Source organism: Euleptes europaea, chromosome 12, assembly GCF_029931775.1.
Source record: "Euleptes europaea isolate rEulEur1 chromosome 12, rEulEur1.hap1, whole genome shotgun sequence".
NCBI classification, from domain to species: Eukaryota; Metazoa; Chordata; class Lepidosauria; order Squamata; family Sphaerodactylidae; genus Euleptes; species Euleptes europaea.
This window is the reverse complement of record NC_079323.1, coordinates 24,155,951-24,170,479: the sequence shown is the minus strand read 5'-3', so window position 1 is coordinate 24,170,479 and position 14,529 is coordinate 24,155,951. Positions and strand designations below refer to the sequence as shown.

Genomic DNA, 14,529 nt, shown 5'->3' with positions numbered 1-14,529 from the left:
TCCCCCAAGGATAGCATTAGTGGGAGGGCTACAAGAGCTTGAAATAGAGTTAGTAAAAGGGTAGAGTGACTCTTGAGGACTAGGGGAGAGGCTGTGGCTCAGTGGTAGAGCCCAAGCAGAAGGTCCCAGGTTCAATCCCCAGCATCTCCCGTTAAAGGGACTAGGCAGGCTGGTGATGTGAAAGACCTCTGCCTGAGACCCTGAAGAGCCACTGCCGATCTGAGTAGACAGTACTGAATTTGATGGACCACGGGTCTGATTCAGTATAAGGCAGCTTCACGTGTCCTCAAAATCCCTAAGAGTTTCCTGGAAACTAACTTCATCGGGGATCAGAGGTTTTTTTGCTGAACCTTTCCACAGCAACTGAGTTCTATACCTATTCAATTGCTGTAGAAAGGTTCTGCAAAAAGTACTCTGGACCCCTGATGAAGCTTAAACAGCGAAACACATAGAGGCTGTATATGACAATAAAGCTGTCACCAGTCACCTTGCATCTTTCCCCCCATTTTTGGTTTGCTTACACGTTGCTTGGTGTAGCCCGATTTTTCTTCTCTTTTGGATATGCCTAGTCAGCCAGTTCCAAAGGCAGCAATTCTTGTCTATCCATGACAGAACTGGAGCACACTAAACTAAATCTGTCCTTTCTGAGCCTTACTTTACTGCACTTGGTTGATTGATTTCAGTATTTTTCTCCCACCTTGGCAACTTCTGGCATCTGAGTTGGGCTGGGAGAAAACGCTGAAATTAACCAGCCAAGCCTGACAAGGTAAAATGGGGACTGAGACAGGGTTTAGCTTCCCCGGCTGCTCCAAATTTGTTTAAATATAGCCCCCCTCCTCCCACAACATGAGGATTTATTTATTTAGAAAATGTTTATGTCACCTTCCCAGCAACCTGCTGGAGGTGGCTTACAATTAGCCTGGGTAAAAAGGCATGTTTTAGCCTGGCAGCTAAAAGAAGGTAAGGCCAGCACTAAATGAGTCTCATGGGGGACGGCATCCCCAAAATTAGGTGCCATCACTGAAAAAGCCCTGTCTCTAGTCACCACCTACCTCACCTGTAAAAATGGGGCCACAGAGAACAGGGCTTCAGAAGAGGATCTTAACTGGCAGGCTGGACAATTTGGGTGGAGGCAGTCCTTTAGATACCCTGTCCCCAAGTCATTTAGGACTTTAAAAGCAAGAACCAGCACTTTGAATTGTGCCCAGAAACAGATGGGCAGCCAATGCACATCTTTCAGCACAGGGGTGATACTATCCCTGTATCCACCCCTTGACAATAACCTGGCTGCTGCAATTTGGACTAAATAAAGTTTCTGAATGCTTTTCAAAGGCAGCCCCACGTAGAGTGCATCTAACTTGTAGGTGATCAGAGAATGGACCACTGTAGCCAAATCCTAGGAAGGGAGGAATAACGCACTCACATGCTAATGTTGTCACACCTCCCTGTGCCTGCTCTGCAAATGAAAAATGTAATTGCCTATAAATATGGAGATGCTTTCTGCTATATGCCTGAAAGTTGGTAGGGGAGGGGGGGGAGGAAAGCTGCAGATGGAAATGTATTTTTCACTGAAACACAATAGAAATTAAAACCAAGGATCCAAACTTGTATAATAATGCTAATAAAGATAAAATAAAAAAATCTAAAATCTCAAACGAACCAAATAAATGTCTGTCTCTACTGATTAGACCCCCAACTGTGACGCTGTGATTCATCTACATTATTTTATTTCTGCTGTTCCTATTTTGCTATTCCAGGCTGTTAACATTCTGGTGCTCTACCAGTATCTGCTAATATTATTTTTTGAAGTCAGCCTGATGTTATTTCTTTTAGGTTAATGTATTTTGTTGCTTGTGCTTAATTAGGATGTGAACTGCTCAGAAAAGTTAATTGGGAACAGACGGATATAAATATTTTTAAATACATAAATAAATAAAGAGCCCAAATAAATTCTTGTAGGGCTAGGTGATCCACAAAAGTTGTGCTGAGACACTGTGCCAGGTCAGTTTTATGACGTTGAAGGAGATTTTCATGAAACGCTTTTGTAAATTTTATTCTGTTTCTATAATTGTGTACAAAGGCTATGGCTGAAGGGCAAATTACCGACTTTGAATGTGGGAAGTCTTGAATTCAGTCTCCAACTAAAGAACCTTTGGTTTCAGGTGCTAGAAAAGGCCATTCTCTGCCTGACATCCTAGAAAGCAGCTGCCAGCCAGAGTGGACAGTATAGAGCAAAATGGAGCAAAAGGATAACCAGGGGCTAGGTTCAACTCCTCACTTCTAGTGTTGATCAGCTTCATAATGCAATTTGAGTTCTTGTCTAAAGAACAAAGGGAGGGGCCGTGGCTCAGTGATAGAGCATCTGCCTGGCATGCAGAAGGTCCCAGGTTCAATCCCTGGCATCTCCAGTTAAAGGCACTAGGCAAGTAGGTGATGTGAAAGACCTCTGCCTGAGACCCTGGAGAGCCGCTGCTGGTCTGACTAGACAATACTGACTTTGATGGACCAAGGGTCTGATTCAGTATAAGGCAGCTTCATGTGTTCATGTGTTCAACATTGGAACGTTTCTTTGTAGCTTGTAATGCCATTAGAAAGTCGAGGCCAGCTATCTCACTTAACACATGTTCCCAATGTCAGTATTGGGTGCCATCAGGATGGGATTGTTAGTTCAATTGTGATTTTAGATTGTTTTAATTTGTATAACACTTGTATTTTGTATATCGTATTTGTATTTATATGATGTTAGCTGCCTTGAGCCCAGCTTGCTGGGGGAGGGAGGAGTACAAATGAAAATTGTTGTTGTTGTTGTTGTTGGTCATTTTTATCCCAATGAAACAAAAATGGGGGTGTCAACTGGAAGGGTGAAGGGGAACAGCTTTTTCCTCAGTGACTTCTGGAAATATTTTTTAAGCAAGGATTTTACTTTGCCTCCCCTCTCTTTCCCATTATTACTCTCTGAAGTCTATTGATGAGGAAGGTAAAGCTATGATAGCAATATAAATTTGCCCCAAGCAAAATGCCAAGCAGCACTATCCATTCTTTCTAAAGCATAACATCCTCTCTCCATAAAAATTCATTCAATTTCTTTTTCCCCACAACAGCATTTGTTTGCTGTTGTTCCAGATTTGGCTTTTTAACCTGTGCTCAGAAAACCATCCTAATTAACACGACACAAAAATAAACAGCCAAAATTACTGTATTCAGCATTAGCTGTCTATGACCAGAAAGACCCCCTGTGGAATATTCCTTCTTTTCTGTCTCATCTTTAGCCTTTCCCTCCTAATGTAATAGAGCATTTAAATGTTAGCACCATCTATTTGAACTTTATCACATTCATTAATCTGAACAACTGACCAGGAGTGAGAAACAGGCTGCAGAAGAGGACAAAACAAAAACTTCCCTCAAGAAGGAACATCTAGTGAATTGTTTGGTCTGCACATAGCTGTTTAATAGGCTCTGTGGACGGTATTATATTCAAACTGGGGTAGGGGCGGGTAGAGTTAGCCATTTGCTCACCATAGTATCATCTGGATATGGTATGTGTGTTTTGCCTTTTTGCCCAATAAATTATTTAGTATCGTGACTTTCCATAAAAATTGTTCTCATAAACATTTTTTCATGAGCAAATTATAGATGCAGCATCTGGTGCAACCATGCGCCTATAAAAATTGTAACCACACTCGCTGCATGCGGTCTCTTCTCGTTTCAGCCAAAATATCTATTGTATTTGCAGGCAGCAGCAACCCACAACACAAAGCACTCGCCTTGTCCAAACTGGCTTGTCTGCCCGGTTTCAGCCTATAAATATTTATACACATACCTATATACTGTAATGGGCACGTGAATAGTCTAGCAATACTGACTTTCCCTTGATGATCTGGTTGGCAAAGATATTGGATGCTACTCTGATTGCTCCGTGCGTGGAGAATGGATCCTTTGGAAGCCAGGAGATTCCGGCCCTGTCTTACTCCACCATGCTTCCTTGATACAAAGCTGCTTTATACCAACTCTACAGGGTCACAGTCGGAAAATAGTCTTTCTTAACATTTGCTACCCAAGACCAGACTTAAATATGGGGCTGGAGGATAAGAGAACATGATTGAATGTTATATGAAAATATGAAGCTGCCTTATACTGACTCAGACCCTTGGTCCATCAAAGTCATTCCTATCTACTCTGACTGGCAGCGGCTCTCCAGGGTTTCAGGCAGAGGTCTTTCACGCCTCCTACCTGCCTAGTCCCTTTAACTGAGGTGGCGGGGATTGAACCTGCGACCTTCTGCATGCCAAGCAAATGCTCTACCACTGAGCCACAGCCCCTCCCCTGTTGCAAATATCCAACATCACGTTTAAATTGGGCTGTTCCACATGCAACGTTGGGATATCAGCACAGTGTCCACACAGGCTACAGATCTCTGGCATGCTAATATTGCAAGCATAGTAGTTGAAAGCACTGCTTAAAATGAGACAATAGGCATGCACAATCTCACGTGGGTAAGCTCTTCTTGCCCATCAGCACTATATTTACATCAGGCTCCAGGTAGCAGTTGTTAGGCAAGATCTTTCTTTGCCTGAGACGCTGTGGAGCTGATATAGGATATCTTCGTTTGTTTATATGTGAACTTTTCTGAATATTTCCATGTACAGCTCCAAAAAAAGGGTGAATAAAACTCCCCAACCCAGGGCCATTTTGTCTCAGGAAAATAAAATGGAGGGGAGGCAGGAACCCCTCCTCCCCCTTCACCAGAGACCCAAGCTGAATCTGGCCCTTACAGACTTTTTAAACAATGTTCTCTGCAGCTTCTGTGTGGTTGTGGAGAAAGCAAGTTGGGTCTGTGGAACCTGGACTTGACTCATCAAAAAAGTATCAAGTACTTTGGCCCTCAGTCTGTTAATGATAAAACCACACTGTCCAAGGTGGGTAGCCTAACTTCCTCCAACATCTTCGCTCCCCAGTCAGCATCAGCTCCCTTTATGAGGATTAATTGTCAACATGCTGTTCCTCAGCTGCTTGACCACAGCTTCTGTACACTGTCTTAATACGGAGATGCCTGCTTCTAGAGGCTTATTCAGTGAAATGTGTCTTTGGGAGCCACCAGCATATTGATGACAGTTCAGTCCAAAGCACTGGATGTTCTTAGTCAGTGATTTTACATAGGCTGTTATCATCTATCACCAATTTGCACATATGGTCAATCCAGTTTAGGGTTACCAGGTCTCTCCTGGCAACCAGCGGGAGATGTTGGGAGGTGGGTACAGGGGGAAGCAATCTGCATCAGTGTGTGATGATGTCACTTCCGGCAGGATACAGATGCACCAGCATTGCACCATGGGGGCACTCTAGCCCTTGTCCCCAAACTGTATGGTTTCCATAGAGTTTTGGGGAGAGTGATAGAGAGTCCCACCAGTGTGATGCTGGCACTTCCACATTGTACCAGAAGTGACATCATCACGCACTGATGCAGATCACTGCCCCCCGTTTGGCCGGCCTTCTTTCACCCGCCAAACAGCTGAGTGTTGGTGGGCAGCGGCCAAAATCACTGGGAGATTGCCTGCCATTAGCGGGCACCTGGGAAAGCTAATCTAATTACTTGAGTGAGATAAAATGAATACACTAGTGGTTTCTAACACCCGTACTGAATTCATTGCTCAAGAATATCTCATTGAGTTCATATAATGACTTTAAGATGGGGTGAATAAACAGCTGGGTGACCTTGGGCCAGTCACACTCTCTCAGCCTCACCCACCTCACAGGGTGTCTGTTGTGGGAAGGGAAGGGAAGGCAATTGTAAGCCGGTTTGATTCTGCCTTAAGTTGGCATATAAAAACCAACTCTTCTTCTTCTTCTCTCAGCCCCACCTACCTCACAGGGTGTCTGTTTAGGGAGGGGAAGGAAAAGATTATTGTAAGTTGGTTTGAGTCTCCCTTAAGTGGTAGAGAAAGTCGGCATATAAAAACCAACTCTTCTTCTTCATTTCAGTAAGCTAAACACAGTAGTATAGACCACAGTCCCTAATAATTTATCTAAGTAACTTTGTGAAGCCTTTTATACAGTTCTCCCCTACTGCCTGGATAGAAAAGCTCTCTTGAATAATTCAGTTTTGCATGGTTTGCAGAAAGCCAGGGGAGTGGGAGACTTCCTGACCTCCTGAAACAGGCCATTCCATAGACAAGAGCACATGCGGCCTTCACAGAGGGCAACATGCCACTCCACCGGAGCCACCACGGAAAAGGCCCAGCCCCTGGTAGGTTAAGACTTTAGTTCTTTAAAAAGAAGGAATCTGATGGATTCATTCTAGAATGATACGATATTTGTTAGGATTTGTATCATCACTGTGACTTTACCACGTTTAGTTTTTACCATCAAATCTTAAATTGCTACAGTCTGTCTGAGACTCTGAAGACAGAATGGCTGGGTCATAACCTGTAGATTTGCCCTGCATTTCTATTATCACTTCATGGATGGGGATTGGAGGCTGTCATGTCTTTTCCTTTCTATTCTCTTCATTTGGCCTGTCATGTGCCGGCATTTTCTGCTGTATGTCTAACTTTTTGCATTTTACGGCAGGTGGGGGTGGGGAGCAAAAGAGACTGATGAGAGAATAGATTGGAGAAGTTTTGACAGCTTCATTTTCTGACACACTGGGAGGGGGTTAAAGATAGAAAGCAGATCTCTGGGTTGCACCCTGCATGCTATTTGAGGAGAGGGCAAGATGGCAATTACATAAAAATAGACAAATGCATGCATCTCAGCTGCTGAAAATCCAGTGAAATCAAAGCATCCAGGAAGCCCCCTGCATTCAAGTGATGTCCTAAATACCATTGATGAATTAGTTTACAAGCAGGGAGTGGACTTGATTAATGACTATCTTCAAAACACACCCCAGTGTCTTGCTGTTAAAACTAATCAAATTGCCAAAACAGTAAGGCCATTTATGCAGGGTCGATTCTGCTCCTCGCTCAATGCTGATTTTGTAAATCTGACCTTTAAAATGACTATTCACGGTCCCAATGGAAGAGGAGAAAGTCAAACAAATTCCACGCCCCCACTCACCCGCTCCTTCAGTCCTTCGTTTGCATAGCCATTAGCAATAGTTGTTTGCATAGCTAAGCTGGGGCTGGTAGGCTGGGATTCTGCATGCTTCCTTCAGTGAATGCTTCGATGCGGGGGCGGAGCAAATACAAAAGGTCTCATAAAAGGGACTCTTAAGAAATGCGAAGCAGGTATGCGCCAGCTTCGCAGTGACGTCTGGAATGACGGTTTAGCGTGAAGAAATCAAAAAAATATGCGGGGCACTTCATGCTGGAATGTGCTGCTAATTACCAAGCATAAACAGCCTACAAGTAAGCAATATAAAGTATTGCACTGGATCACACATGTCTATGTTCAGGGGAGAGACTGTGGCTCAGTGGTAGAGCACCTGCTTTGCACACAGAAGGTTCAATCCCCAATATCTCGTTAAAAGAACCAGACAGGAAGTGATGTGAGGGTCTGCCTGAGATCCTGGAGAGTTGCTTCCAGTCTGAGTAGACAATACTGACTTTGATGGACCAATCGTCTGATCCAGTATAAGGCAGTTTCATGCACGCTCTATGAACTCTGAGATGCATGCCTGAAGAAACTCACCTGCAGGTGTTGAGGTTGTCTTTGGAGCTGGAAGTAAACTCCTGCGGGCAGCTGGTGTGCTGCTCGATGCCTGCAGTGCGCTCCTGCTGGCCCCCTTGGGTGCTTCTTTAGAAGGCTCAGCCACCTTAGGAATGGCTGGCTCTTCGCTTCCAAAGGTTGAACCTGCAGGAAACCAAACCACACTAATTAGAGCTTCATAAAAAATAGATGCAAACTGCTAACTCTGCACTAGCAATTAAAATACTGACGAAAAAGTTTGTTTCACCTTAACACTTAGGCTATTTTTGCACGGTCAATTTTGATAGTCGCTCAAAGCTCTTTTTTAAAACGCAACTTTAAAAATGCCTTTTTATGATCCCGAAGCAAAAGGAGAAGTTCTACTCCCCCCATTTGCCTCCTCCTTTGTTCCTGTTTGCATATTCATTAGCATATGCATAGCTAACACACTTCTGTTGTTTTGCATTGTTCCTTGAGGGGGATTCTTCATGGCAAACACCAAAGGTCGGGTTAAATGGGCTCTTTAGTAATGCAAAGCAGGTATGCGCTGGCTTTGCAGTCACTTCCAGAATGACGGTTCAGCATGCAAAATTCAAAAAAATATGCGGGCAATTCAGCCTGGAATGTGCTGCTAATTACCATGCATAAATGGCCAGAGATAACATGAATTGCACTCCTACAGAGCTACACCCTTCTAAATCTGCGGAGCTAGAAGGGTATAACTCTGAGGACTGTACAGTTAGACACTTCAACCAGTTTGTATGTGTCTAAAGACTTATTTCTAAGCCTTTCTACTTTGATCTTTTCACTTCCTGAACTTGCAAGGAAAAAGGAGTGTAGCATACCTTTCTTCCTATAACAGCTAGTAACAGAGAAAAAGAGTGAAGCCTCTAGTAAACAGTTCCAAATGCATTTAGTTTAGAGCAGCCAGACCTACCAAAGTAAGGGCTGGATCCAGACTACATTTTCCGCTGACAGCAGCGGAGGTGTGATTTCCATCAATTTCCGCTTCCTGCTACAGATCTGATTTGCCCCTCATGCCATTCCTGAGGATTCTCTTTTCCTCAGAAGCACCAAGGTAGATCTGGAAGTGCCTTCCAGTAGCAGAAAAATTAGCCTGGATCAAACTCTAGGTTTTTGGGACTCAAAGCAAAACTCATACAGATGCGATGGAAATTAACTATGAACAGATATTCCTTTAAAACACACACACACAAAGTTGTAGCAATGGGAGGAGAGAGGGCTGCAGCAATTTGGAGTGGGACTATGGCATAGGGGAGGACAGTTTAACACTTTTCCCATTGCAATGTTTTCCCAGTACAAATTGCTTCTCCCTGCTATTTACACTGTGCAGGAGAAAAATATATAGGTATCATGTAATACCTGTAGGTTTCCCCCTACAGGGCTAATAGCAGTGCCAGGGGGCAATCTGCCCTGGGAAGACAGTGCAGGGGAAAGAGGGCGAAACCCCATGCCAGGCCCTGATGTGAGTCACACATACCCCACAAACATACATTGCAGCTGCTATTAATTTTTAAATAACCAAGAGAGATCTTCCAGCATAGCTCCTGCCACTATGTCTGTCAATGAGGGGCAGCATAATCTAGGACTGTGTTGGCAAACCTATGGCACTCGTGCCACAGCCGACACGCCGAGCCCTCTCTGTGGGCACGCGCAGAGCTGTCGCGTCTGCCTAGGGCTATGCCGTGTTGCCGTGGTGAGGGCACTGAGGGCGGTGCTCCTTCTCCCCAAGCCCATGCTCCCCAAGCCTGCGCTGGCGCCCTCCCTCTCCTTGCACCCGGGGCAAGCCCCTCCCTCTCTCTCAGCTGAGCTGCAGCCGCAGATCAGCTGTTTGTCGGGGCGCCCCGCCCGTCTTCAGTTTGGACAGGGAGGCTGTGGCCGAGCACCTTGCCACGCCCCCCCAGCTGAGCTGAGGGGCAGCTCAGCTGTTTGTCGGGGCCCCCGCCCGTCTTCAGTTTGTCTGGGGCCCCGCCGGTCTAAAAAAGCATTTAGAAAATTCTACAACATTTGCAGACAATCCTACAAGCCATCAGGAAATCTACAAGGAATTTTCTAGCATTGTAGCAGCTGCAAAGGTGAATTTTATTAACAGATTTTTACAGTTCCGTAAGATGGAGACAACCCTGTGTTTTCTTATTTCTCCAGATAAAGCCAAATTTGAAGAACTTGATCTTTCCTGCCTACACTGGTTAGATTTAGAAAATCTGTAAATGGAGCTAATAGAATTTCAAGAAAGCTCTATCTGGAAAAATAAATTCTATGACCTGCGTGAAACACTTGAGAAGATAAAAGGGATGCCAAAGGACAGCACAGTTAGTTCTGAAAATGAGATCCTTCAAGTGTGGAATTCTCTATCAAATAATTTTAAGTCAATGAAAGCACTTGGGATTGCTTTCCTGACTTTGTTTGGATCATCTTATGCTTGTGAGCAGCTGTTTTCAGCTTTGAATTATATCAAATCTGACACCAAAAACAGGCTACAGATGACCTGAGTGCTGCATGTGTTGCTCTCACTTACAAAGTATGAGCCAAGGGTAGACAAATTATCAGCATGCATACAACAGCAAAAATCACATGAATTGTTCAAAAAATTTGACGATGTCCCCAAAGATGTCACAAAAATGGTGAATTACATCATGGCTCGTGCTCTGAATTGTCGACAGTTTCAAGCACTTCTTGAGGAGGTTCAGGCACAGTATAATTGTTTACTTAAGTACAATAATGTCTGGTGGCTGAGCAGAGGACAAGTCCTGGAGAGATGCATGCCAAAAGCAAACTTTTACCTTTCAATAAAAAGTTGCTTGTATCATTGAAAGCTCTGTTATTGCGTTTTACTTTTAACGCAAAATATGTGAATGTATGAGTTGTTTTTTCTAAACTAAAACCTCTGTATTCAGGTTAAATTGCCGTATTGGCACTTGGCGATAAATAAGTGGGTTTTGGGTTGCAGTTTGGGCACTCGGTCTCTAAAAGGTTCGCCATCATTGATCTAGGAGGCACCCTGGAGCACACTGAATCATTTTGGGGTACAGAGAGACAGAAAAAAACCACTCAAATTAAAAGAACCTAGCATTCTTCATGTCACCTCTCTGTCGCAATATCTGGGCAATGAACCTTAGGATCCCTCTAATAGCTCCTCTGACAGGCCTTCTTAGGGTTGCCAACCTCCAGGTAATTAAGAAGGGAAAAAACCTATGGTGAAATAGTGGCAACTATATAGAGAAACAGCACGTGGCTCAATGTATTCACAATTGAAGTAAGAGCATGTTACATCACACACAAGAATATTTCAAAATATTTCAAAACCACCAAACTGAAATATAGCCTCGCAGGGCTTAAGGCAACGCCAATAAGGGCTGACTGGCTGCATTGAACTTGCCATTATTGGTGTTGCCTTAAGCCCTGCGAGGCTATATTTCAGTTTGGTGGTTTTTCTTGTGTGTGATGTAACATGTTTTATTTCAGTTTTGAACTTTGTTTTGAATATATTGATTTTGAAATATTCTTGTGTGTGATGTAACATGCTCTTACTTCAATTGTGAATACATTGAGCCATGTGCTGTTTCACTGTATAGTAACCTCCAGGTAATAGCAGAAGATCTCCTGCTATTACAACTGATCTTCAGCCGACAGAGATCAGTCCACCTGGAGAAAATGGCTGCTTTGGCAATTGGACTCTATGGCATTGAAGTCCCTCCCCATCCCTAACCTCACCCTCCTCAGGCTCCACCCAAAAAACCTCCCACTAGTGGTGAAGAGGGTCCTGGCAACCCTAGGCCTTTTCTATTACTGTTAACTTTGCCTAGCACTTCAGGTGGCCTTCTCCTGCTTCTTTCAGAGTACTGATAGCGTTGCCAGCTCCGGGTTGGGAAATACCTGGAGCATGAGGAGGGTGAGGTTTGGGGAGGGGATGGATTTCAATGCCATAGAATCCAATTGCCAAAGTGACCATTTTCTCCAGGTGAACTGATCTCTATTGGCTGGAGATCAGTTGTAATAGCAGGAGATCTCCAGCTAGTACCTGGAGGTTGGCAACCCTAGTTCTGAGTATATGGATGGTGTCACCAGTTCTTCCACTCAGAGCCAGTAGAGAGATTCCCCTTTCTTTTGAAGTGCAAGAGCTTTGTTAAAGCCCTGCCTGTTCCTCTGACCATTATAAAATAAAGCTGACAAAACCCATCCTCGTTGGGTGCTTGAGCTGGCAAAAAGCCTCCTTCCTACTGTTCACATGTAAAGCCACTTTCTCAAGTCTACTTTAAATAATGACCTGCTTAAAGGGATGGAAGGTCAGGTGGAATTCTTTAACAATATACTCTGTGGCTTAACCGACCCTATCCACAGAAAGAATCTTTTGAAAAGACGAACTAGGAAAAGCGGCGACTCTAGATGGGTAAATTCAGGAACAAATGTTTGGGGCATTTAAAGGTCACCATCGGGCAAGAAATATATTAGAGAATGGAGCTCCAGGTTCATACTCTCACCTAAAATATTTCATCTGTAGGCAAAAGTACCAAAATGTCAACATTCACATTCTCCCTCTGAGCCTACATTATAATGTTAGATGCAGCCATACATGTGAATGATTCACATGCATGTTCCTCAGCAAAATGGGACAGGGGACTGTTCATGCTTAGGGGAAAAGCATGAGCATTTAGGCTTCCTCCACTATAAAGGGGGCACTTTAGTAGGGCAAATGGACTGGGCCTTAGAGAGACTTCTGCTTAGCTCAGAGCTACAGCTTATAAAAAAGGGAGTGTGGCTTTTGTCTGGTTTCTGCGGAGCTGCGGGTGTGACAGGAAGCATGTTCAGTTCTCTGTGTGATGTTAGATTCCTGTGTGTGACTTTAGATCTCAGTCCTGCGATACTTTGCTGCTGTTCCCAGTCAATACAACTGGGGACAAGAGTAAAGTCTCGAAGGACTGAGATTTCATCAACAGCCCTTTCTTACAATCATTTTCCAGGGTGGCAGCTTGAATCATTTGAAAAAATAATGAAAGAAGTACCTGCTTCAACTGGGGCATCCATTTTGATCTCATTCTCATATTTAATCTGAAATTGTCAAGGTTTATATGCTGCCTCCAACACTACAACTCCTGTATTTTCTCTTTCCTTTCACCATTTCTCGCTCTGGAAAATAATCCCTGCTATGCTTCTAGCATATAGTACATGGAAATGGGTCCTTCGAAAACATTTTCTTGAAAAAAAGGGGAAAAAGCCCAACGTTTGACTGCCTTGTAGCTAATAAACTGGATGCCTAAACGGACCGAGATATTGCAGTGTGTTTGGGATGGTGTATTTGCAGCAGAATTTGGGGAAACAGGCAAAGCTATGCATAGAATTCGACAGGAAGAGTATTATGCTTATTTGCATCACACTAAAAAGAAAGGAATAAAGTGCTATTTAGGAGCCTCCTGTGGAGAAATGATAACATTATTAAAGTAACAGACAGATGGAAGCTTTCCCATCTTTTAAAGAGGTGGGCATCTTATGCATAAGGAACGGATGCACAAGGAACAGGTGGGGAAGTGGAAGAAATCCCTTCCGTTTGGTTCTGCAGCTCTTAAATTCTATTGCAAAAAGTACCCATTTTAACAGAAAAACAAAATGTATTTCCTAATAACATGAAAGTGCTCAAGTCTGGCTGGCCTGCAACGATACACGCCAATGTAAGGTTGGCTGCTCCCGTCAAAGGAAGGCTGCTTGCGTGCGGTTCTTAATTGAAAGCAGTGCATCGAAAGTCTACACAGATTCTTGCAAACATATTTGACCTTTACTCAAGTAATAAGCAACATTAAAAATTCAAGCAAAGGCAACCTGCTGTACTAGAAAGCGAACAGGAAAATCAAAGGCATATGTGGCCCTGCAGATAGGAACAGAAATAAATAACCTTAAAAAAACACGAAAGCAGAAATAAATATTCTGAAAGGTAAACAAAGATGTTATGCCACAGAATGATAAGAATTTATTGCCAGTTAACAAATAGTATAGCTGTGTCTGGCAGACGTCACCTAATTTAAACTCACTACAATGGGCAGCCCATTCCCGAAGGGGGGGGAGCTCCTTTGGAGCTGGCATGACCCTGTGCCGGTGTAGGTACCACTTTGTCATGGAATAAGGTGGCACCTATGCTGGCACGGGGGCAAACTTGCCGGTGTCTAGGCACCGCCAGCCCCACCACCTGCATAGCCATGCTGGCAGGGCTTTCCTGGAAGGGAAAGCCCGCAATGGCATGGGGGGGGGGCATTCCCAGGGGTGGAGCTGCCTATAGACAGCTTCCACAGCCCTTTTGCCCCAGGAACGCCCCCTTGAGTGGGGTGGGACTGTGCCCCCTTTGTTGGTGGTGCAACCTTGCTGTTTTCAATGGGGTATCTTCCCCCCCTTTTTTTTTAAATGCTTTTTTGGGCTCCATGATGGCCGGGAAGCCTCTGAGGAGGCGGTGCAGCCCCTAGATGTTACGGATCTATCCCCCCCTTCAGGATTATGCTCAAAGTGTTAATTTTCCAGTGGCTGTTGTAATTCTGGCCTGAAGTGTATTCGTTACATTTAGCTAATTCCAGGTGTGTATATGTTTCTTCACCCCCTGCAAAACCTTTCGTATGTAGCTGTAAAGAACACCGTTCAGTGATGCACTCTGGTTTTAAGCAAATACGCCAAATGGAAATAGCAATTAACCTTTTAGATGTCACATTACCTTATAACAGAATTCTGTGGCAGTCTTTCGCACCACCCGCACAAACACCTTTGTCACACACTATGGCACACTGGATGTGAGATTAACTCCTGTATTGTTGAATGAACCCGGTCAGAAAGGAGCTCCCTATTATGCCCAGATTTGGTCTATATAATAGATGCTGCATGGGTCAAAGAGCCAAGAATTGGGACTAG

The 14,529-nt window shown here is 44.0% G+C and overlaps 1 protein-coding gene across 1 annotated transcript in view; it reads right to left on the bottom strand.

The window, feature by feature from the left end:
* The window catches only part of MTUS2 (microtubule associated scaffold protein 2), a 200,520-nt gene that overhangs the window by 80,554 nt on the left and 105,437 nt on the right, over positions 1-14,529 (bottom strand). Inside the window, exon 4 of the mRNA XM_056858098.1 lies at positions 7,627-7,788. Within this exon, the coding sequence (XP_056714076.1) occupies positions 7,627-7,788 (162 nt within the window). The remainder of the gene's footprint in view (positions 1-7,626; positions 7,789-14,529) is intronic.